Source organism: Ruditapes philippinarum, unplaced genomic scaffold (genome assembly GCF_026571515.1).
Source record: "Ruditapes philippinarum isolate M1 unplaced genomic scaffold, ASM2657151v2 ctg322_1_1_1_1, whole genome shotgun sequence".
In the NCBI taxonomy this organism is placed as follows: Eukaryota; Metazoa; Mollusca; class Bivalvia; order Venerida; family Veneridae; genus Ruditapes; species Ruditapes philippinarum.
This window is the reverse complement of record NW_026857303.1, coordinates 227746-253984: the sequence shown is the minus strand read 5'-3', so window position 1 is coordinate 253984 and position 26239 is coordinate 227746. Positions and strand designations below refer to the sequence as shown.

The 26239-nt window shown below is 33.0% G+C and overlaps 1 protein-coding gene across 1 annotated transcript; it reads left to right on the top strand.

Annotated features, from left to right (window-relative positions):
- The first annotated feature begins 10285 nt into the window (after positions 1-10285).
- Positions 10286-24599, top strand: LOC132749326 (uncharacterized). Its single transcript, XM_060739057.1, has 5 exons — positions 10286-10443; positions 15920-16133; positions 19717-19905; positions 21090-21188; positions 24005-24599. Exons 2-5 carry the CDS (start codon positions 15945-15947, stop codon positions 24137-24139), a joined length of 612 nt encoding a protein of 203 aa, XP_060595040.1. The 5' UTR covers positions 10286-10443; positions 15920-15944; the 3' UTR covers positions 24140-24599.
- Positions 24600-26239: the final 1640 nt, after the last annotated feature.

Sequence of the window (26239 nt, the reverse complement as noted above, 5' to 3'; positions counted from 1 at the left end):
CCCCCAATTGATGTTAATATAAATTTAGGCATTTTACAAATAAGATAACGGTACATTTTTTCTGGTTAAGTAGTGGAGGGTTTAAATGGCCAAGCCTTAAAGTAGCTTGCTTTAAATCAAGCTTTAACCCTTTACTACTGTAGATTTTTGATACCATTTTGAAGTTGGGGGGGGTAATTTTTTTTCTTTTTCATGTCAGGAAAAGCTATTCAGACTAGCTCACCAGTTTGCAGGTTTTTACTTAAGTGGTCGCCCGAAAACCCCCCAAAAAAAAAAAAAATTTTGCTTGACGGGGTTTTTCCCAAGGTTTTTTACCTTCCTCCAAAAATTTTTAACTGGAAAAAACCTTTTTAGGGGTTTGAGGGGGTTTTAAACCCCAATTTTTATTAAAATCGGTTTTGTTTATTACCCAAAAGGCATTGATCGAAACCCCAAAATTTTTTTAAAGCCCTTTTCCTTTTTTCAATAAAGTTACGGGGCAATTTTTTTTTGTTGTCAAACCCTAAAATTTATGATTAAATAAAAATTTTATTTACTGATTTGGATTTGTGATAAAAAATGTTTGTTTTTTGTATCATGTATTTCCCAAAAAATCCTTGTAAATTTTGAAAAAACTAAGGCTTTAAATTTACAGGGGTATGGATAATTATGTTCAATTTATCAAGTATTTACAATACTTAGTTAAAAACCAAAGGACATAAATAGTAAACATAACTAATAACCATTAATTAAAACATACTTAAAGGCCCATTATGCCTCAGAAATGCTATCATTTTTTATTTTGCAAGGAAGTCCAAGTATTTTGTATGGAAGTCAAAATGCTACTTTGTTTACATTTTGCTACTTTTTGAACACATTACTGCACATTCAATGCTCCTTTCTACATTTGTTACACATCTAACATGCTCTTATGCCATTATCAAAACATCATCAAACACATGTTTTTGACATTCCTAAAGAATTAAAAAATGTGGATTTCTGAAGCACAACATGCCTTTAAGCCATGTTGTATAATGTGTGTTCTGCACCTTACACGTATGTTCTATACTAATTTTTAGCTCACCTTGCACAAAGTGCAGGTGAGCTTTTAGGATGGCCAACCAAATGGCGTCCGTCGTCTGTCGTCCGTCCACATTTTAAATATTCTAAGGACATCTTCTATGATACCGCAAGGCAATGTTAAGAAACTTGGGCAAGGATATATCTCTTTTATGAAGCCTATCAAAGATTGTTCAAAGAAATTCCATTTCATGCAGAACTCTGGTTGCCAGGCAACCGAAAGAAAAATCTTTAAATATCTTCTTTTAAAGAAACCGTAAGAGCTAGAGCTTAGATATTTGGCATGAACATCTTCTAATGAGTGTCTACCAAGTTTGTTCAAAATAAAAGCCCTAGGGTCAAAAATTGGCCCCGCCCCAGGGGTCATTGATTTCCTATATGCATATAGTAAAAACTTAAAAAATCTTCTTTTAAAGAACCCAAAGGCTAGAGCTAAGATATTTGGCATGAAACATCTTCTAGTGAGTGTCTACCAAGTTTTTTCAAATAAAAGCCCTGGGTCAAAAATTGGCCCCGGCCGGGGGGTCAATGATTTTCCCTATATGCATATAGTAAAAAACTTAAAAAATCTTCTTTTAAAGAAACTGAAAAGCTAGAGCTTAGATATTTGGCAAAATGAAACATCTTCTAGTGAATGTCTCACCAAGTTTGTTCAAATAAAAAAGCCCTGGGGTCAAATTGGTCCCGCCCAGGGGGTCATTGATTTTCCCTCCTATATGCATATAGTAAAAACTTAAAAAATCTTCTTTTAAAGAACCCAAAGAGCTAGAGGTAAGATATTTAGCATGAAACATCTTCTAAGAGTGTCCTACCAAGTTTGTTCAAAGATAAAAGCCCTGAGGTCAAAATTGGCCCTGCCCCAGGGGGGTCATAGATTTTCCCTATATTGCATGATATAGTAAAAACTTAAAAAAAAATCTTCTTTAAAGAAACCCAAAGAGCTAGAGCTAAGATATTTGACATGAATATCTTCTAGTGAGTTGTCTAAAGTTTGTTCAAATAAAAGCCCTGGGTCAAAATTGGCCATGCCCCCCGGGGGGGTCATTGATTTTCCCTATATTGCATATATTTAAAACTTAAAAAATCTTCTTTAAAGAACCGAAGACTTAGAGCTTAGATATTTGGCATGAAACATCTTCTAAGTGAATGTCTACCAAAGTTTGTTCAAAAATAAAAGCCCTGGGGTCAAAATGGGCCCCGTCCCAGGCGGTCATAGATTTTTTCCCTATATGCATGTAAGTAAAAACTTAAAAAAATCTTCTTTAAAGAACCCAAAGAGCTAGAGCTAAGAATATTTAGCATGAAACATCTTCTAAATTGAGTGTCTACCAAGTTTTTTTTAAAAAAGCCCTGGGGTCAAAATTGGGGCCGCCGCCCCAGGGGTCATTTGATTTTCTCTATATGCAATATAGTAAAAACTTACAAAATGTTCTTTTTAAAGAACTCAAAGAGGCTAGAGCTAAGATATTTAGGCATGAAACATGTTCTAATGGGTGTCTACCAAGTCTGTTCAAATAAAAGCCCTGGGTCAAAACTGGCCCTGCCCCGGGGGTCATTGATTTTTCCTTATATGTGTATAGCAAAAACTTAAAAATCTTCTTTGAAAAAAACCCAAATAGCTTGAGTTTAGATTTATACATGAAACATTTTAAGTAAATACTACAAAGTTTGTTCAAATAAAAGCCCGGGGGTCAAACTGGCCCTGCCCCGCAGAGGTGTCATTGTTTTTAACTATATGTGTATAGTAAAAAACTTAAAAATCTTTTTTAAAAAACCCAATGAGCTAGAACTTAGATGTTTAGCATGAAACATCTTCTTATGGGTGTCTACCAAGTCTGTTTCAAATAAAAGCCCTTGGGTAAAAATTGGCCGGGGGGGGGGGGGGGGGGGCTAATATACAGGTGAGCAACCTCAGGGCCATCATGGCCCTCTTGTTTTTCCAAATTCTCATATTTTAAAATACATCACTTGTGTATTCTGCATTTAGTTGATTAAAGTGACATTATGCTCATTTCTTCAGTGTCAAGTGTATTTGAATTAATGATATATTTCAAAAGATTGGCTATTGTAATGGTGATTGACCAACAATTGATACTGAAAATTGTTTATGATACAATATAAACACAATCTAAATTACAAAAAGACCCATTCATCTTCAGAATAAAGCATTACCGATGCATTCTGAAATATATTTACAGAAATTTCTGTTGGTCACATGGAATATTGATTATCTTTTTCATTATAAAATATGAAATTAAACACCATTTTAACAAAATGTCAAGTTATTTTTATTTTTACTTGTTCACTGACCAATATTACACTTGGATGGGCATATACACTTGGATGGGCATAATGCCAATGTTAAAAAAAATTTTGTTAAGATATGCTTTGCAAAGAATATGAAAGTTTGTCCCTTTTTCTGCTTGCATATTTTTTATAAGTCTCAAGTTTAGATACTGTGATGGTTTTTACCACATATTTAATACTGCATATCATGAATTATGCAAAGAATTATTTGTATGCATTGATTTTTATAGTATATTTCTATGTATATATAAATAGTTTTACAAGAGTATAATTAATTTGTTTTTTTATTTTATTTATCTTATATAAGGAGTAAACCCATCACTGCACTAAGGTGATGATGTTTATGACACTCATACCCAGGTCAATGTATTGTCGGATATTAGACTTTATTTAACTCAGTACTTTACTTGATTTATCACACACCCGTGCTGATTTTGTGACTCTGTAAAAATGGTATTGCATGGCCGTGCATATATTTTGACGTGATGCATTAGCGTTATACAAACATAGTGTACAAAACGCGCTAAATATGAGCAGTACACTATAGGCATGTCAACGAAAAATTATTCTTTTGCACTGAAAACAGTCTTTTTTAGGAGCTGTTTGATAAATAGAATATTATATCCATGTAGGTTTATTACTTAATTTATTGAACTTGTTGAATAAAATGATATTTTGCTTGCCAGAGGCTCAGATGATATAATTTTATTCAGCTCATTAAAGAAATTCAGTATTGAACCTACACTCATTCAGTATCCTCTATTTTACCATTTTAATGAATGCAAAGTAACACCCTATAAACCGCCAGTATAAGGCTAGGTTAGTATGTATATTCATACAGTCCAACAAATCTCTATACTGGATCATCAGTCATAATAATGTTAGATATAATATGGCACCTGTATAAAGCATTGTTTACTTGTATTGTCACCTAATAGTGCAATAACTGGTTAACTCCTATTGAATTCAGAAGGACTTAACATGTAACTGCACAAAAGTAACAGACTATGTCAGGGCAGTAAGATCATGTTCTTGATTTTCTACTTTAACCAATCAGATGAAGTGTATTTTTTTCTTAAAGGCCCATTATGCCTCAGAAATGATTTTAATTTTATTTCTCTAAAGCTTTTTAATATTGGCGTACTTTTATAGTAAACAAAAAGTTACTGAACCATCTTTTTCATCCCTTGCTTTTTGGCAATAAGTACAGTTATACTGTGTGCATATTTTGTATGGAAGTCAAAATACTTATTTGTGTAAATTTTGCTACTTTTATAACAAATTATTCCGCATTTATCACTTATTTCTTCTTGTAAAAAGCATCTAACATTCTCTTACATTCTCTAAAACCATTATTTAAAAATTATAAAATTCATATTAGCCGTATCTAAAAGAAGTAAAAATTTATTTGTTTCTGAGGCAAAATGTACCTTTAAATTAATTGAAATTGAATAATATATAAGTTTTATTTCAAAATGGTTCAAGTCAATGATATAAAATGTCAGTTACTTAATCAATGTAATCATGTACATTTGTGACTAAAAGTGTCTAAAAGTATTACAGAAATGTTCATTTTACCAGGACCATTACTGACGCCTTAGTGCAGTAACAGGTTAACTTCTATTAAACTGTATAAGGAGTTAACACATTACTGCACTAAGGTGATGCTTGATTTATTTTATTACCATTTCTATTTTGCTCTCATGTTTAGCATTAATGTATAACTTTAATTGCTTAGTAATTAGATGTAGAAGTCATTGTTGCATTGTTAAATGTCACTTATCACTTAGTCTGTATTCATCTTGTAAATAAAAGGGAGAATTTAGTATTTAGGTGTTCACAAGTTTGTTTTCAACTATAATATGAGCATCCGCGCAGTCTGATCAGGATCCATGCTGTTTGCTTACCAACTCTATAACAAGTAGAGAAACCGATAGCGAACAGCATGGATCCTGATCAGCACAGGCTGGTCTGGATCCATGCTGGTCGCAAATGCACTATGTTGATTTTGTAGTGACACGGCTCATTAATTGTTTAACAGATGCATGTCATACATTGTAAAACCTGTTGACTTGTAGCACTCACCCCTTGTACAGTTTCACTGAGGCACGATTACTATGTTTGCATGGATAGTTGACCTTTTTACTTTTCACCTGTTATTTATCATTAAGAATGTTTTTTTTGTTTTTTTTTTTGTTTTTTTTTGGGGGGGGGGGGGTGTGTTGGTTTATTTTAATTAACTAAACTGGTATATACATATGTAGTGAAAATTTCAGACCTCGTAAAAGAAAAAATTGGATTGTAAAAGAACTACTGTTTTATATCAGATAATCCTCCTTTTTGTTTTATGTGTATTCTCAGTGAAATTGTGACAGGGAAGTGGTTGTGTTTCATATATCTACATGTGGTTTTAATAAAATTTTTGTCAATGAAGTACATTCCTTATCAAGGTCAATCTGTGATAAATTAATGTTTTCATTTGTTTAAACAGTAAAAATTACACTCATTAAAATGTTGAAGTTTCTTCCTTCAACTAAACTTGATTGTGTCATATATATTCATTATGGCAGGAGTAGTTATTATTATTATTATTACATATATAATTATTGAATGGTACACTGTAGATTTAAAGGCATAATATATAAATGTATAAAACTTTGTAATTTTTCATTTGTTTTTTCTTTAAATCAGAAATATTTTCTTTTCTCATTGTTTGATTACTTTTTAGTTTGCTAACTAGTTTGCTAATTGTATTGTTTTCCGCCATTATAAATTAAATATTCTTTTACTTATGTTTAATGACATGAAATTATTTAAACTTAAGTGAATATGGTTAAATATTGCACTTAACTGTAATTTTTCTTTATGCATTCTTTTATCTTTTTAATGACATTTGGTCAGACTGTAGGATAAAACAACTTTAATTTTTAACTTCATTAATTTTATTCCACTCAACCTTATAAAGTGTATAGGGATAAGAGACGGGAAAAAGTATTTCATCGCGTTGTCTAGTTAATATTATGTACAGGCACTCACTGTTTATTATTTAAAACAAAACAAATTGAAGCTCCACATTTTGTCAAAGTTTGGGTTTTTGTTATGCATATTTTATTATTCACATGTAAAAAGATATTTCCTAGACAATTGTAATGATATTTTGTTCTACGTAATATGGTTTTCAAATGAAATGATATGATGTAAATTGGGTGACCAAGGCTTGATTCCTGGACATTGCAGGCTGCTTTGGTTGTTATTTCCCATATAATACTTCCTACAGTCATTCATGTACAGAGGTAACTAAAATATTTTTGCCAAAGTGTAGGCATATTGTACTGGTAAACTGCTTTATAGATTTATCAGGAATGATGCAGTGGTTTAACAGTGCTTCGGTGAATTTAACCCATTACTTCATGAGCATTTTGTGAAAAATGGCTGTTTTCATTGAAAAGTCTCCCTTTACAAGTTCAAATTGCTATAATACTATAAAAACTGCTTCAACACTAATCAAACTTGGCACAAATGTTGACTGGACCATTGCCCTTGTAACAACATGCTCAGGCTTAAATTTTCTGTTACCATGACAATGAGGGGACATCTCAAAATTGCCAAAAAAATCACTATTTTGCGTTGATTTTTTCCATCAAAATTAATTTCAAAGTGCTGCAACTTCTCAATGGATTGAGATAGAGTCAAATGCTTTTCAGCGTTGGTTACATGTTACCTTATGATCAATCTGGGGTCATTTACAGCCTCTCACAAGTCCAAAATTTTCTTGGCGATGAGGGGGACTCCGCCCCCTTCAAACCCCCCAAACAGAAGGGGGTACAAACCCCCTTCTGGCAACCCCTGATGTATTCTTTTGTTGGGGGGCCACGCCGAAAAAGAGGTCACTTTTTTTTAACAACATTTCTCAAACAAAAACAAGTGTTTGGGGCCTAAATAAGGCATTTTTTCATCATTTGAGACAACAAAAGGGGGGGGTTGAAAAAGGCGTTAAAAGGCGTGTATATGAAGTAATGGGTTAATACGTATGGCTAGCTGCAGTGATTTGGAGGTTAAACTTACAAACACCCATTATAAGTGAATGTTGAATATAGAATATGTCCAGCTGTCAAAATAAGGACTCTTCCATGCTGAATGTAATTTAAAAAAGAAAAAGAAAGTTGCTATCACTTGTTATTATCAAATATTGTTGAACTGGAAAACATGTTTTACTCTTATTTAACTTATACAGTAACCTCCAGAATTATTGAAATGAACTTCGAAATTGTCCATTATTATATAAGGTGATATCAAGTTGAAAGTTTAAATTATGCCAGTCATTACAGTGGAACTGTGTCTGAAAGTACAGGTGTTCAGGCTGGCCTAGTTCCATACTGGTGGCAAAGGCTAATCACTCTCTGTTCAGGCAGGTTACTGCTTCTATTAAATACAATATGATCAAAACACTCAAACAGTAAATCTAATAAAGAGAGACTTAGTTTAAGTGATACATTATGGTATGGCTTGTTGTTTCTTCTATAAATAGTTTGAAGGGATTTTGTGCTGGTTTGTATTATTACTCTGTCAAATTGGTAAAATAAGATTTAATAATAAAAACTAAATAAAGATAGAAAGTTCTTTTTTCACAGGCCAGTCTCCCACTTTGCGACTTTGTACAAACAATCTAATCTTTCACTTTTAATTAGCAAATTGATAGTTAATAAGGATGACATATTTAAGATTAAACCCTTATTATGAAAGTAAATTGATATTTAGATTTGAGTCATTTGTCTAAACATTTTTGATCATGAGGTTTCTCAATAAATACTTAGGCTGAGTGCTTTGATAACACATCAGCTTTTGTTTTGATGAAAAATATCAAAATCTGTGTGAAGCTAGAATTAAGAATACTAAAATGACTGTCAATGAATAACTTCACCGATTGAGGTTAACAACTTCGGGTAAACTGAAAGTATGAACTTAATTGACACCATATGATTATGGAAACAGGGGTTTGTTTGTCTGGACATTTCTATTTACTATACCACCTTAACATCTTATGTGGACTTTTCCATCTTTCAGTCTGGACCAAATCATTTGTCATGTTCAGACATAATTTACAAATGAGCCGCATCACGACAAAACCAACATAGTGGGTTTGCGACCAGCATGGATCCAGACCAGCCTGCGCATCCACGCAGTCTGATCAGGATCCATGCTGTTAGCTATCAGTTTCTCTACTTGTAATAGAGTTTGTAAGCGAACAGCATGGATCCTGATCAGACTGCGCGGATGCGCAGGCTGGTCTGGATCCATGCTGGTCGCAAACGCATTACATTGGTTTTGTCGTGATGCGGCTCAAATCATTTACAGACTGAATAGTGAACAGTGCAGACCAAGACATAGCAGGTGATCTTGGTCTGCACTGGTCACATCAGTAAAATCAGTAGCTGCTAGTGGGCTAATTGTTAAGGATAGAAGAATTATCTAGTCATATGTAATTTTAACTATCACACTTTTTTGTCTTGTATACAGTGTACATGTAAATTGTATATATTTGATTGAAAAATTTATAAAGGCAATTTTAATCTTTTTTTTTCAAGTTTCATGCATACATTGTTACATTTGCATAGACTTGGAACTTAGGTTATGTAATGATATAATTATAAATCATGTGGGCAGATTTTTAGAGGTTTAGGATAGTATTATAGTAATTAATGATAATACAGTATACCTTTATGTAACAGCAGATTAATTTTAATGTGAATTAATTTGAAATCCTCAAAACCTCAATAAAGTTACCTTCCAGGGGCCACAAAAGCAAGTGTATTTGTTACCTAGCTTGTATGTAATTTTCCTGTTTACTTCATAGTAAAGAAATGTGTCAGATAAAACTGATAAGTAAGTTTAAAGCAGATTTTGTCTGCCCTGGTTATTTTGTATTCTTCGCTCGACTAACTAAAGAACAGGAAGAACTATTCTACCCATCTCACTTTGGTTAATTTTTTGCATGCAAGTGGTCGGGAATTGGTTCAAACTTCACATACTTATTTGTGAGGGTAATATGTCACTTTCCAAGGCCAATAAAGTGACAGAGTTATGGCACCTTTCGAAAATTGACATTATACATGCTCTTATTTATTATAGTCAATGGGTTGTAACACTTTTTCTGTGCCCCACCCACCTCATTTATTTCTTTAAAATAAAGAGTGATAAAAAGTTGACACAGGCCGGAAGTGGGAAGATAAGTGGGAAGTCATGTTTTCATGTAAACAATGCAATTTTAATTAAATGAGGCGTAGTACATGCACTGTCATATCATATTATACTTTCACAAAAAAGTTTTGTTTTGTTGTTTTCATGAAGTTGAAGAAATGAATTTTTGTAGTTGAGTATATTGTACTTAGATATTCTTTTGGAAATTATTTGAAAAAAATTATTATTTGATGTCAATATACAATGTATTTTAATCTGTATGTATAATTTGATGAATAAATGATACCAACAAGTATTACGTTTGTGGTAATCAGTTCCACGACCTCCATAACACAGAGTGGTTGCTGACATCAGATAACTTGCGCGTTACCGTTGTCGGTTTTTAATTCCATAAGGGACTTCAGCGAGCCCACGGGAGATCGGTGGTCCGCTCGTGCCTGAATTAAAGCACGATGGGGCACCCGAGATCTTACCCGCATTACCATTGCTGGAAAGTGGACATCTGACCTAAACAGTGTCGTTCAAAACACAGCCATCCAGTCCAATTTAAGAATTTCTTATTATCGATGTGTCAGATGCATCCAAGATTTTATGATAACTTCATAATAATTGCTGCACAATAATTTATAAATGGAAATGATCATGTATCATTGTTTTATGACAGAACACGTACTAGATACAAAGTGGTGCACTAGTAATTGGACGTATGATAAAGTACTCGGTAATCTACTGATACCAACAAACGCTATGTTTCAACGAACGCTATATTTACATGTGGCCGCTTTGTGTAGTAGTCATACATAGGTGTTTCGTTGAGCTTATATGTAGGGGGCGTATTTATAAACATACTTTATATTGGAATAAACTTCAGTTTTGACGGTAAGGTTTAAAATGGTTTACTTTTATTGTTGAATATTTTCATGTTAAAATCATTTAAAACCATAGGTAACAATCTCTTGACTATGTCTAAACATACGAGCTTGCACATCCATGCAGTTTTACGCAACATCATATCATTATACTGTTTACTGCTGTCCTATTAAAAGCCTTGCATTAACAATGTTTTGTTCAAATATCAAAGCAGTCCATTATCTCACATATTAAGCACGGTAAAATTTAATTAATCTTCACATTTGTTTTCAAAGTTTCATCGGTTTTTTATGTTTATGAATAATTTATGAGACAATGTAATCACGTTTGTTGGTTTATCTTTGTGTTTCAAGATAGGAGTGAGTCCATATCATCATACATCATAAAGACATATCACGACAAACTGACATTTTGTTGCTATATGAAATGACATATCTACGAATGTTTAATCAACTTATTTCAAATGTTGATTTCTTCTTGAGCTGGTGTTATGGGTGTATATATAAGGTATCAATGACCAGGCCCCTAAAAAGTAAACCGAGTCTTTTTATCACATACCCTTTTGCTTTTGCGACTGATATTGGCCATATTCCACTTTTTTTCTTCTTTTTTTTGTAAAATATAAAAAAACAATATCAATAAGGGAGAGCGGCATTCAACGGACGCCAATACTACACACGTTTTAGCAGAAAGAACTTAATTGTTACATTCGATGACTGATGACTTTCTTAATTTTTAGCTCGACTTTTTTTTTTGAAAAAAAAATAGAGGTATTGCTACAGTTAGGTCGGCGTTGCCGTTGCCGTTGCCGTCCGAAAACTTGTACCTGGATCATAACTTTTTTATTTCTTTGTGTATTGTCTTCATACTTGGCCACAACAACCCTTGGGACAAGACCTTTCAGTAGACCACACTAACCTTGACCTTCATCCATAAATGACCTTGACCTTCAAGGTTAAAAGTCCAATTTTTGCTTGTTCATGCTGTTATTGGCTGTAACTTTGTTATTTTTGAATGGATTGTCTTCAAACTTGAACATAATAATCTTTAAGGATATCCCTTAAAAATAACCAGCCAGACCTTGACCTTCACTCATAAATGACCTTGACTTTGAAGGTCAAATTATTGAAATTTTCATTTTTTTTGGCTTTTATTGGCTGTAAGTTTGTTATTTTTGAATGGATTGTCCTGAAACTTGAACATAATAATCTTCAAAGATTACTGTTAAAGATATACCGGAAGACCTTGACCTTCACACATTAATGACATTGTCTTTGAAGGTCAAATTATTGAAATTTTCATTGTTTTGGCGGTCACTGACTGTAACTTTGCTATTATTGAAGGGATCAACTTCATATTATTAGAGAACATTCTTAAGGACCAGACCTTGTTGTTTATCAAACCCAACTTTGCTTGGGCTCTTAAATGACCTAGACCTTGAAGGTTAAATTACTGAATTTTCTCAGATTTGTGCAGTAAATGACCATATTTAAATATTTATTGGTGTGTGTGTGTCTATATATATATATTTACAACAACAACAACAATAACTAAAATTGTGTCATTGTTTCTATTTATAGAATTGCGTCATTGTTTCTATTTATAGAATTGCGTCATTGTTTCTATTTAGAGAAATTGGGTCATTGTTTTTTTGGGTTTTTTTTTATAGAAATGCGTCATTGTTTCTATTTTTAGAGATTGCATCATTTTTTCTATTTTTAGAAATTGCATCATAATTTCTATTTTTAGAAATTGCATCATTTTTTTCTATTTTTAGATATTGCGTCATAATTTCTATTTTTAGTATTTTTAGAGATTGCATCATTTTTTCTATTTTTAGAAATTGTGTCATAATTTCTATTTTTAGAAATTGCGTCATAATTTCTATTTTTAGAAATTGCGTCATTGGTGCTATTTTTAGATATTGCGTCATTTTTTCTATTTTTAGAAATTGCGTCATAATTTCTATTTTTAGTATTTTTAGAGATTGCATCATTTTTTCTATTTTTAGAAATTGCGTCATAATTTCTATTTTTAGAAATTGCATCATTGGTGCTATTTTTAGAAACTGTGTCATAATTTCTATTTTTATAAATTGCGTCGTAATTTCTATTTTTAGAAATTGCGTCATTGGTGCTATTTTTAGATATTGCGTCATTTTTTCTATTTTTAGAAATTGCGTCATAATTTCTATTTTTAGAAATTGCGTCATAATTTCTATTTTTAGTATTTTTAGAGATTGCATCATTTTTTCTATTTTTAGAAATTGCGTCATAATTTCTATTTTTAGAAATTGCATCATTGGTGCTATTTTTAGAAACTGTGTCATAATTTCTATTTTTATAAATTGCGTCGTAATTTCTATTTTTAGAAATTGCGTCATTGGTGCTATTTTTAGATATTGCGTCATTTTTTCTATTTTTAGAAATTGCGTCATAATTTCTATTTTTAGAAATTGCATCATTGGTGCTATTTTTAGAAACTGTGTCATAATTTCTATTTTTATAAATTGCGTCGTAATTTCTATTTTTAGAAATTGCGTCATTTTTTCTATTTTTAGAAATTGCGTCATTTTTTCTATTTTTAGAAATTGCGTCATAATTTCTATTTTTAGAAATTGCGTCATTGGTGCTATTTTTAGAAATTGCGTCATTTTTTCTATTTTTAGAAATTGCGTCATTTTTTCTATTTTTAGAAATTGCGTCATAATTTCTATTTTTAGAAATTGCATCATTGGTGCTATTTTTAGAAACTGTGTCATAATTTCTATTTTTAGAAATTGCGTCGTAATTTCTATTTTTAGAAATTGCGTCATTTTTTCTATTTTTAGAAATTGCGTCATTGGTGCTATTTTTAGAAATTGCGTCATAATTTCTATTTTTAGAAATTGCGTCATTTTTTCTATTTTTAGAAATTGCGTCATTGGTGCTATTTTTAGAAATTGCGTCATTTTTAAGAAATTGCGTCATAATTTCTATTTTTAGAAATTGCGTCATAATTTCTATTTTTAGAAATTGCGTCATTGGTGCTATTTTTAGAAATTGCGTCATTTTTTCTACTTTTAGAAATTGCGTCATAATTTCTATTTTTAGATATTGCGTCATAATTTCTATTTTAGTATATCTAGAAATTGCGTCATTTTTTTCTTTTTTTAGAAATTGCTTCATTTTTTCTATTTTTAGAAATTGCGTCAATTTTTCTATTTTTAGAAATTGCATCATTGTTGCTATTTTTAGAAATTGCATCACTTTTTTATTTTTAGAAATTATGTCATTTTTTGTATTTTTAGAAATTGCGTCATTTTTTCTATATTGAGAAATTGCGTCATGTTGCTATTTTAAGAAATTGCGTACTGTTGCTATTTTTAGAAATATGCTTAATGTTTCTATTCATATATATACAAAATATATAAAGAAAACTAATGTGACAAGACAGACAAACTAAATTTATAAAAAGGAAACGTTAATATATGTTCAAACCTTTCTATGTTTGCGTTTAGAAAAAGTAAAAAGTCGAGCGTTGCCCCCGCCCGGCGGTGGCTCTTGTTTGTATTGCAAGATAATGTATGATAAATTCGTGATCCTGTTTTGATAGTGTTATACTGATTACTCTGTATATTTACAAAACTTTGGTCGTGATGTGACTTTAACTATGATAACAATATATTATTATATACGGTGAAGAATGAGTGAAGTGAGGTATTATAAAATTTGTTAATACTTATTTTAATTCAATTAAGAATATTTCATTGACTATAAAGGTGGCTACAATACTCAAGCCGTGCTGATATGAATGATTTTGAGATACATAATTATGTTTATAATGACAGTGCGGTATGCACCAACCAATTGTAATCTTGTCCCTACCCCCACCCTCGGGGAAGTGCGGGGGATAGCGTAGAGTTTTTTACATTTCAATTTTCACTTTCTGGTAATATTCCAACTAAGTGTTCTGCAAGTTGAGATATTGTGCTATTTTATGCATGAGCGACCCAGAACAAAAAAAAAATAACCTCAGAATCTACCTTTGGCAGGTCTAACTGTTTTGACCTCTCCGAGCTCCATAATACTAGACTTGCATGCAGTGTGGTGCATTTCGCCGCCATCTGCCTATTACTGCTGGGCGCTACTTTTACTACGGTAGGGTTATATTTCAAAGAGTTCCTGCTCTTGTCTGGGTGTGGGGGAACCGGGTCACAATTAACTTGTGCATTATTTCAAGATTATATCCAGCATGAAAATGACATTTACATTGTTTTTAGCTCGACCTTCAAGGTCAAATGTCTAAATTTTGCTTATAGTGACATTATGCCCATCCAAGGCTATATATATATAGTGAGTGAACAGGTCAAAGTCAGGTGGGTTTACATTCTGCCAAAACTTTCAATTTTATATTTTCTTCGCCAGAACAGTAATTTACTCACGTGTAATTTCTGTATCTATCCATAGGAATTTACAATTTAAATATAGTGGGGCAGTTTTTTTTATATTTCAGGCAGATTCATATTTTATCTTGGTCATTACCGAATATGAACTGTTTGTCAATCACCAGTCACTCTTTTGAATTATATTGTCAACTCAGCTCATCGTGAATATGAAAAAATGATCATAATGTCACTTTAATTTTTGCCGATTTACGCTATTAGCGGGTAGATAACTTCGTTATTTTTGAATGGATTGTCTTAAACTTGAACATAAATTTCCTGTCATTTCAAGCGTGTCTTTAAATGATAGAAGTTATCACCAAGGGCGACAAATCTTCAGACCTTATGGTACTTGTGACGTCATTATGAATTTCGTCATAGCGTAGCCAGGTTCTTTTTCGTTTAGACAGATAGAGAAAGGTTGGAGAAAAATATTTTATTTTTCTGAAATCTAAATTTAAATAGTTTCCGAATTTGAATCTTACATACACTGCGATTGTATTTTTAGTATCATGTTTTAGAATTAATGTCAGCCATGGCCATATCTTGCCAAAATATCATTAAACATAAATAAGTTAAACATCTTTGTTTTTTGTCCCTCTTGCGATACCAATCTTTTACGAGTCGACAGGCCGTCAAGTAAACAAGACAGACATTGCCCTTCATTCATAAATGTTCTTGACATTGAGGGTCAAATTATTGAGAAAAAAAATATCTTCATGATTGGACAAAACAACATTTTGGTCAAACCTTCTAAAAGGTCGAACTAACGTTGACTGAGCTTGAAATGACATTGACAGTAAAGGTCAAATTATTGAATTTTGGTTAAATTGACATTAAATTTTGTTATTTATGTCCGGATTTGATTTATATTTTGGCAAAACATGACTTGTTACCTAACAAATATATTAAATAATTGAGATGTGACCTTCAACTTTACTTGGCCTTGACTTTCGAGAACTAGACAGACCTATTAAAATTCTATGAACTTAAAGGGAACAAAATCTCTCTTTAATTTTTATTTTAAGGATTGGTTTAAACCGTTTATTTGTTTTCTTTTAGAAAAAGTCGAAGAAGAAAAGAGAAAATGATGTCCGACGCTGACGGCCCGGGGGTGGCAACGGCAGCAGCGGCTGTTGCGACAGGTGTACCGACCGGTGGTGGAGATAATACTAACACGGGGGATAACTCTGAAATGAAACATGTCTGGAAGTTTATCTACATTGATTTAAGTTTTGTCAAGAGTCTATATGGGATATTTGTTGCTGCAGAATTAGTGAGTTTTACATGAGCCGATCTATGATTTAAGTATTAATTATTTTCATACAATATTTTAGGGAATGTGCTAATTACTTTATATATCACCAAAAAAGCTACACTGTTCTCTATGTAAGTACAGTGCTATAATAAAGCTGTTTTTTATGATAACATTTGCCATTGCGGTATACCGTACCCCGGATATTGCTCGATATTATGAGGACTTTCATCCCATTTCGCGACTTTGAACGAGAAAGGAGGTAAGTTCAGTGACGATATTTAGTCATTTGGAATTGGTTTGATATAAATTTTATAGAAAAACAAATACTTTGATAATTTCTCTAGTTGCTGAAACCCAAAAAATGTTTAGAAATAGCTTTGAAATGTAATTAGGAGGTAAAATTCGTCTCTTTGCTCACGTGATAAATGAGCTCGGATCAGTCAAATTTGATGTTTTTGTGCATATACTTCTTTAAAAGAAAAACTTGAATCGAGTGAAATGTGATCATTAATGATGATAATGTTTATGATGTAAATGTTCAATCAACAATAGAACCCCAGATGACAGTGCATTTTGAGAATAAATACACATGTCAGTGTACCGAGTATTGCGTTGGAGTTGCCCGATGGTGTCACGAGTATTGCTTTTTAGTGTAACGAGTATTGGTTATCAATAAAGAGTAAATGCAAGTAGTAAACACAAAGTATTTACCACATTTAATTTTAAATATTTCTTATTGTGTATACTTATTTACACTATAAGTGCAGAATATGCAGAGTTCGGAGGTACTTTACTGGAAACATCTGCAAATAATCCAGATTTTCATTCCTGCTCATGAAAAATCTCAGTCGAACGAACTCAGCAATTTTCTGTGTTTACAAAGTTCTCGTTGCTATCGAAGGATCAACCTTTCCAGAATTTGTTAATAATTATTGCATATCTTACTTTAAATAGTAAAAAAAGCATCCAAAGTGCATTAATGCTGCCTCAAGATTGTCAATATTAGATGGTATTGAGCAAGTGTGCCAATATCTATTATCAACCGACTTCCTACTATGCCAAAAATCCATATAAAGGTAACTTTCGGTCATTTTGTACCTGCACTCTAGCAACGGCAGACCGTCTGCACATGAAATGTGTTACGTCATTAGCAATGAGTTACCGTATGACTGCCGAGCGGGTACAGCTCAAAAAATCGAATAATGGATTTTGATAAGATTATGATAAAGGGCAGCAGATGCAATAAGAAGGTTATGTTCCTTATTACCTTTTACCTCATAAAGGCGTGTTTTAGGGCTGTCTTGTGCTGTCCTGTTTTTGTTTGGGGTCCGCCTGGGCTCCTTGCCACTGGTTCGTGTTGCTGGGTCGTAGGGGGGTTGCGTTCATTGAACGCCGCCTTTCCTTTCCTTTTCTTGTTTATCATATTTGAAGGCTTTACACCCCACCCCTTTTGAGGCCTCAAATAGTGTAAAACATGCGCTATTTAGAAATTTTGAGTTTGAGAAATGTTGTTCAAAAGAGTGATCACTTTTTCGGCGCCACCACCCCCCCCATTAAAAAGGTACATCAAGGGGGTGCCATAGGGGTGCCCCCTTCTGTTTGGGGGTTTGAAGTGGGACAGTAGCCCCTCTTATCGCCGAGAAGATTTGGGACTTGTGGGGGGGGGGCTAAAATGGCCTCAGGTCGATTTAAACGTACCGTGTAATCAACGCCGAAAATCTTAGACTTTATTTCAATCAATTGAGAAGTTGCTGCACCTTGAAATCAGTTTTGATGGGGAAAAAACAACGCAAAAAAAGAGATTTTTGGCAATTTTGAGACGTCCCCCCGTTGTCATGGTAACTGGAAATTTAAAATTGAGCAAGGTGTTCCACAGGCTATGGTCCAGCCAATATTTGTGCCCAGTTTGATCAGTATTGAAGCATTTTTTTTATAGTTTCATAGCAGTTTGAACTTGTAAAAGAGGCTTTAATCAATGAAAACAGGCTTTTTTTCGCAATATGCTCATGCAGTAAAAGGTTAAGACGATATCGGCATGCTTGGACGGCATAAGCCCTCGGGCCAATATTTTACTAAGTGTGTCGATATGTTTCTTCTGTAAAAACCTATTATTAATGTCATCTAAATATGTTTTTTTCTTCTCCTTCTTTTCAGAGATGGGTCTCTCTTGAGACATGCATTTAAAGATTTTTATCGTCAATTTTGATGGTTCTACCCTGCTCCCGACCCTGCTTCCGACCCTGCACACACTTTATTTCATCCATAGTGTGATTTTCAATCAAATGGGAAATTAAATCTCTGTATTTGCCCGTAGGAAAAGAACAGTAATAACACTGAAAATGCATTGTTGAATCTGAATATTTGAATAAATATCATATAAACAGTACATTATCAGCATAAGAATGTAATGGAATCGATAAACAGACGTGAAAAATAGACAAAAATATCGATTTTCCATACTAATGTGCTCATTTTGTTTTGCAATACACTGTACACTAAAGTTGGGCTATTTTGCAATACTCTGTACACTTAAAATCAATACTCGGTACACATTCTTGTATCTTTATTGGCCTGTATCTTTTTGTACTTTCACACTTTTTGCCTGAAATTTGGACAAAGCATACTTGGATTGTATATAAAAAAATTGCTCGATTCAATTTTTTTTATATTGGTAATATAATAATTTCTAACGATTCTACAGTATCGCGGTCAGTATTTCCTAGTGAGCAGCAGATCGTTTAGAGGTAGTTTAATCAATTTTACAAATACCTGTAATACTTTTACGTCTTTTAGAGCTACAAAAATACCTCTAGATATATAAAACCCGTTGAAATAAATGAAATAGCCATTAGTTTGGAAAATATCGTCGTTGAACTTACCTTCGTTCTCCGTTCAAAGTCGCGAAAAGGGATGAAAGTCCTCATAATATCGTGCAATATCCGGGGTACGGTATACCGCAGTGTTTGCTGCTCCTATACTATTTCGTGGCTGTCGCTTTCTTTACACATAAAACGTCTTTCAACACGTCAATAAACAGGAGAAACACACAAGTCATGTTGGGTGTTTCTATTTCTTTATAAATTTGTATTTCTTATATAATGCATTATAACTTTATGGATACAATTTTCTTATTCAACATCCTACGTATATATATGTTAGTGTTCATTCAGAAATTAGAAACTTCGACGGGAGCGATAGCGACAGGAAAATATTTCAAACTGTAGAAACGCTTCGGGTGAATACTAACAAACTTAGAGTCAAACTTTATTTGGCTTCATTAATAGCACTATGCGGTACTATGAAGTACTATGAAAAATAGAAGGCGACAATGAACGGGGTTTGATATAGTATCGACTTTTGTTCTTTGAAAATTAAAATGCACATTTATGAAATACAGCATTTTCATTGGATGACAAAGTTGGACACTAAATTTGATAGAGAGAAATTACTTAGTTATAAAGTATCTTGACAAGTGCACATTTCTTATATGATATAGTCAAGCGTACGACGCTTTAGCTTTTGTGAGCGCGTGTGTGTGATTTTTGTCTTTTGTAGTTTGTTCCGAAATAAGTTATACTCTTCGTATTTATTCATGTTTCAGATTTTGTCATTACTTGGTCTTATTAGTGTCTCTGTCCCAAAGAACGAGGGTTGTGCGTATCTATACAGTTCATCATATTCGTACTACGAGTTTACTGCTAGTTCATGTTTCATTGTCTCGCTTGTATGGTATATACTGTATGCTCTAGCTATAACCAAGAAACTCGGCTTCATTAGATGGGATATAGCGGTAAGTTGCGGTGTGTCTACTACGGTGGCATAGAGGGGCCATCAGAAATATTCTATCTAAAAAGTGCTCACCCGATAGCTACTACGAGCGCACGTGATAGATAAAATATTTCTGATGTTCCCTCTTTGCCACCGTAGTCTACATTAGCTTACTATTTTTTTTTCCTAAAGAAAGAGTAATATTATTATGTATTATATACAACTCTGGAGAGCGACCATCTGTAAAATGATCATTTACAAAAAATTTCACCTCTCTAGAAGCAACACCTCTCAGCAACAGCCAACATCTTTGTCTCCTTTAGGGCGTCAATCTTTAGAGGTTGTACTGTAATGGGGGTTAACTTTTATACCATATCAATACTAATGCTAAGTTCAAATACCTTATATGTATTGGTGGTATCACTTAATGCTACATCTGCCTAATTTGAAAATGATATGAACGATGGAAGTCAGAGTGTGTATCAACCACGGACCTTAATTGACAATTAATTAAGGGCCGTGGTGTCAACATTTTGCATATAAATATAAGAGAATACACATTATTATTGAAAAATATGTTTGTATCATAGTTTGGGGAATGTCTGTTGAAAATATGTCGGAGTTAAATCGTATACATATACATGCACAGTGCGTTAACTGGAGTGCAGCTATTAGTTACCCGCACCCCAGAGCATGCCAATTGATTGGCTCATTTTGCTGGGGTTTACTTATTATGACGGAAGAGAAAGGGAAAGCGATAGAAATATCATATTCAGATGCTCGTTCATTGGTTACTTTTTCCCGGAGTTTCATATTGTGGCAACAGGGAACGTGTTTTTATGTTTGACTATGATACAAAAGAGAAAGAACATCAAAACACTCGGCAATCTGATTAATACTCGGGGGCTACGCCCCTCGTACAAATCAGATAGCCTCGTGTTTCGATGCTCTTTCTATTACTTGTATGCCCATTCTATTTATTATTTAATAAATTACATTAAGGTGTATCAAATTAAAAGTTCATACCGTTGAAAGACATGATAAAGAGGTTGATCTATATCTGACAGGAGAACAAGAGTAGCAACTATTGCGATTTTTGGGCATAGATCTTACATTCGTTGCATGTGTATTTTATATTATTGTCTATAATTTATTATATTTCTTTCAATGTATATGTGTACATGATTTCAACTTTTAACTTTACAGGAAATTGTGTGGATAGGGTTTTACATATTTAATTACCTCATAGGATCAGCAGTGATAGCTTCAAAAGCTTGTGGTCAAGGTGGATATAAAGCTGCCGCGGTACGTATATCAATCTTTCATCCTCAGAAACTTTCGTTGTCTTTAACCCAGAACTGTATGCAAGCTACCAAGTTAGTATATCCGTAAACAGAAATAGTCAGCTGCCGGGCTATGCCTTATACACGATTACCATAAAAACAGTCGCGATATTTGGGCTTAAAACCACTATAGTTATAAGTCATTGGAATCGCCATATGCGGAGCCATATATCTTATGCGCAATATATAGAGGATATGTGTTTAGTTCAGTGTAAGATCGGAATATATATTTCACCGAGTGAGCACCAAAAGGAATATTTCACGAGTGGCGCAGCCACGAGTGAAATATGAACTTTTGGTGTTCACAAGGTGAAATATATTTCGATCTTACACTAAACTAAACAAATTTTCTTTTTATTATATGCAAATAAACGTTTTAAAAAGACATTAAATCTAATACTGAATGAAAAGCGCGCCAAATAATTATACAACGTGACGTCATTTACGACGTCACGGCATTAAGTTGGTACCCAGTACTGTGCACGCTGGTATCTCACTGAAACAACGTAAGGGGCTTAAATTCAAAACAGTGAAATTATCAAAGTGGTAATTTCACTGTTTCAAACAGTGAAATTACCAGTTTTCCATCACTGATATATTTCTATAAACCACCGAAAAGCATGTAATAAATCCGTATAATATTACCTAGCGGCTCGGGTTATATTTCCAAACAACCGTTTATATAGGGCCATATAACCTGTCAAAAATATTTATAACTAATAATAGACACGGTTGCTGTCAATTTATAAAGAAATCTAAAAAGATGGTTGCTGTATTATAGATTCATTTTAATTCTTCCTGGCAGGTTATATGGCAGTATGTAAAATGTTGTTTGCAATATAACCATCGGTTAGCGACTCGGGTAATAGTTCCAAATAAGTTGGTTGCCAATCAATAATTAATGCAGAGATAATTTATAAGATGTCAGAAAATTTGCCTTGATTCTCGTTATGAGTTAAAATAACATAAAAATTATACAACCCGGTGTGGTATCCAAGGAACATCTTTTAAAAAATATTGAAGGTGCATCGTTAAAGTAATCAAGGAACATCTTTTGCCGGCTCGCCACGGCGAGCCGGTATTACGGTAGGATTTTACTGAGAAACAACCAAAAACTCCGAAGCCATCCAAAAATTTAATCGAAGCTTGGCTTCCAGCTTTCTACAAAATTTATCTATCAGGGCTAGGATCCAAAATTATTTAGCCAATCAAATTTAATCTTACATAGCGTCAAAAAACCTTCAATTTTCACGCCATTTTTAAAAATCAGCAAGTATTGTTTTGAGCGCAAAGATATAATGATGATTAAAATGTTTGTCTTTATGAATTCTTTTCAATAAATCATATTTACACTGACTTCTGATTTAGCGATTTCACCTGTTTTCTCTGTAGTATGTTTTCGTTTGGTTAATTAACATAAGTGTACATCTGGTTCTGTGCATTTTTTATTTTTTTCCGGTCATTTTATCCTTTCCGGTATTTAGTGTATGTATTTACTAGCCGGGATCCGGGACGCCCGGGATCCGGGATCGTATAAGATATGGAGGAAAAACCTAATGAACTATATTTGTGTTGATTGTTGTCGTAATGAAAGGCCATTAAACGTTAAAATTTTTTATTGTATATAATGAACGTTAAATTAATTTAACTTAGAATATAGATATATTTAGAGCTATTTATTAACAAACTTAAAATGCGGAAATCACAATACTTATAATTATATGCCTAATTAATTGGAAAAATCAAAGACTATTTTCTTGAATTGGCCAAATCCCGGGATCCCTATATGTTTTAAAACGATCCCAGCTTTTCTGAAAACTATATACTTGAACTGGCCAATCCGTGAGATCTATTTACATTTTAATACGATCCCGGCTTTTCTGAAAACTATATTCTTGAACTGGTCAATTCCCGGGATCCCTATATGTTTTAATAGGACCCCGGCTTATCTGAAAAACATCTTCTTAGACTGGTCAATTTCCGGGATCCCTATATTTTTTAATAGGATCCCGGCTTTTCTGGCTGAATTGATTGACAACTTGTGTTTACTTTATGACTTGTGCCTCTCATTCCAATACTAAATAACATACATGTATTACAACTTAATTTTGTATAAAGAGACATCTTTATGAAATCTACCTATCTAACATTTTGTGGTCAAAGTCAACAGGCCATATAGTAAATGACTAAATGTGCATAGACATAGGTTCTTCATTCTATCTGTTTACATGCACCTTCATATATACTCATACTCATCTTGGTTAAACTGAGAGAACTTTATATGTCACTTTCAGTCAATGAGTTTAAGATTTTGAATTTACTGGCCCGAATTCCAGTTTTGAATTTATTCTACTAAATAATTAACAAAATTTTCTTAAATTTACACTGGCCTGAACTTATATACACTGGCCATCGGGCACCGGGCCAGTGTTGACTTCACTTTTATTTTGATGTTCGCTGAAGTCTCTTCAGCTAACAGAACTGTCATTTTTACATTTAAACACACCCCTTGAAAAAAATTACGAAGCGAGTCGCTACTAGCTTTTTTAAAAGCTAACCTTGTTTAAATACCACCAGTTTTCTACATTGTTTTGTCGAAGCAATTGACAAATGAAAATGTAAAAAAATGACCTATCAATGCCGCAGGAGAATACATCAATATGACCAAAAAGTAACTTTTAGAGCCTAACTAATTAAAAAAAACATTGTGGTAAAATAAACAATTTTGTGTTCTTGACTTCATAAATAATCAATTGTGTCATGATAAATCTTTTCCAGGCTTTTGGTTTCTTGTGTTTGATTGTGCTTATTGCCCATGAATTCTTTGAGGTCCGAGCATTTGTGGAGAAATGGAAGGGTTCAAAAGGTAACAGTCAGGCAACACCAGACGCTGAAGAGGAGTCCAAATACTAGACCTGGATAAAATCCGTGACTATTCCGGTTTGACAATTAATCTGCAGGCAGCGTTCATTTGTTCAAACTTAATTTTACATTAATTATATCCGTACTAATCACGTTCCAATTCCGGACATAAGATGTGTAAAAGGATTCATTTCTGTGGGTAATATAAACCAGTTCGCAGTGAATTATTATTTTTTCTAAAATGCGTGTTTTGGACTGACGATTGGGATTTCGTGATTTATTTACATGTACTTTCATTACTGTCATTGTTTCTCGTAATGATATAAACGTGTTAAATTAACTAAATTCCTTTGTCATGTTTAGCAGTTGACTATCTTGTATAACATAAAACATATAATTATAAAGTCGTAGAACTGTGGCATGTCTTAATAAATGATTATTACAAATGAATAATGCTCGTAAAACACATGCATAATGATATTAATAAAATGTTCAAAGATGTGTGCTTCAACATTTGTGATTGTTGCGACATTGATGAAAATCCTGATGAATATTTAAAATTTACAAACATGTATATTATAAATACATTTTTATTATTGAAAGTGCCAATACCAATTTGTTTTATTTTTATGACCAAATCTGACGAAAGTAGAACTAAACATACAGGATATATATAAGCGTCATAATGGTAGAGAAATGTAAACAAACCAATACAAAATCACTATGATTATACCAATTGCAAAAGAGAAAATGAAGCAAAAGATATTTCATCTATATATATATGGCCAAATTGAATGAGGAACTTCAACAAAATATTTCAAGAAATAAAAAAGAAAGCTTTCCGATGGCTTAATGGGCCTTTCCGCTTCATACCACGGTAATCTATAAAACAATATTCAAACATTGTGAACGTGACTTCAGTTCTAGTTTTTGCTGGTAAAAACAACACGATATTTTAGAAACATCCATTTTAAAAAAGATACAGTATGTATTATGATTGATTTAACATTGATATGAATATTGGTTAGATTGCCACGATATATTTTATGGCCCCAAACAGGTCGTGATGTGCTGTGAATTACCATGCCCACACCCAAACCGGAAAAGAACCCTAAATGTAATGGTATTAATTGGCAGAACCCGAATTGTGAGCTTCATCTCCAATTATATGATTATATAAATATAATTATAATAAATATTTCCACGTTGTATCTTATATTACAATCTAGACAAAACCATTTATCATTTTAGGGAAAAATTCAAAACATTTACTGAATGAATAGGTATGATCTTGGACTGCCCTGAATACATGAGTTGAAAGGTTTTCCGGCAGTAGGCTAACAGATAAATGAAAATTCCAAATAAAGCATGTCTGGAAAGATACATCCTATTGAATTACTGTGTAGGTAGGAATACCTATCTTTCAACTATAGACTATTTCAATTACCGTGTACATTGCTTCTGTCACAAAATGACAAGGTGATCTTTTGTGATCGCAATTAGTCCGGCGTCCGTCCGTCGTCCGTCCGTAAACTTTTACTTTAAACGATATCTCCTTATAAACCTCATAGCCAATTGTCATCCAAACTTCCCATGAATGTTCCTTTGGTGGTCACCTTTAAAAATTGTTCAAAGAATTTAATTCCATGCAGAACTTTGGCAACCAAAAGGAAAAACTTAAAAAATCTTCTTTTAAAAAACTCAAATAGCTGGAGCTTAGATATTTGGCATGAAACATCTTCTAGTGAATGTCTACCAAGTTTAATCAAATAAAAGCCCTGGGTCAAAATTGGCCCGCCCAGGGGGCTATTGATTTTCCTTGAATGTATATAGTTAAAATTTAAAAAAATCTTATTTTAAAAAACACAAGAAGCTAGAGCTTAGATATTAAGCATGAAACATCTTCTTCTGTGTTTCTACCAAGTTTGTTAAAATAAAATTCCTAGGATCAAAATTGGCTCCGCCCTGGAGTCATTGATTTTCTATATGTGCATAAAGTAAAAACTTAAAAAATCTTTTTTTCAAAAAACCCACAAACATCTTCTAATGAGTGTCTACCAAGTTTATTCAAATAAAATCCCTGGGGTCAAAATTGGCCCCGCCTCGGGGGTCATTGATTTTCCTTATATGTATGTTGTTATAACAAAAAAA

What these genes read in the sequence shown, in the direction of transcription:
- LOC132749326 (XM_060739057.1), top strand. Translation starts at nt 15,945, where the DNA reads ATGATGTCCGACGCTGACGGCCCGGGGGTGGCAACGGCAGCAGCGGCT. An exon ending in TATTTGTTGCTGCAGAATTA is followed by an intron (nt 16,134 to 19,716) that starts GTGAGTTTTACA and finishes TTCATGTTTCAG; the next exon opens with ATTTTGTCATTACTTGGTCT. An exon ending in GTGGATATAAAGCTGCCGCG is followed by an intron (nt 21,189 to 24,004) that starts GTACGTATATCA and finishes AATCTTTTCCAG; the next exon opens with GCTTTTGGTTTCTTGTGTTT.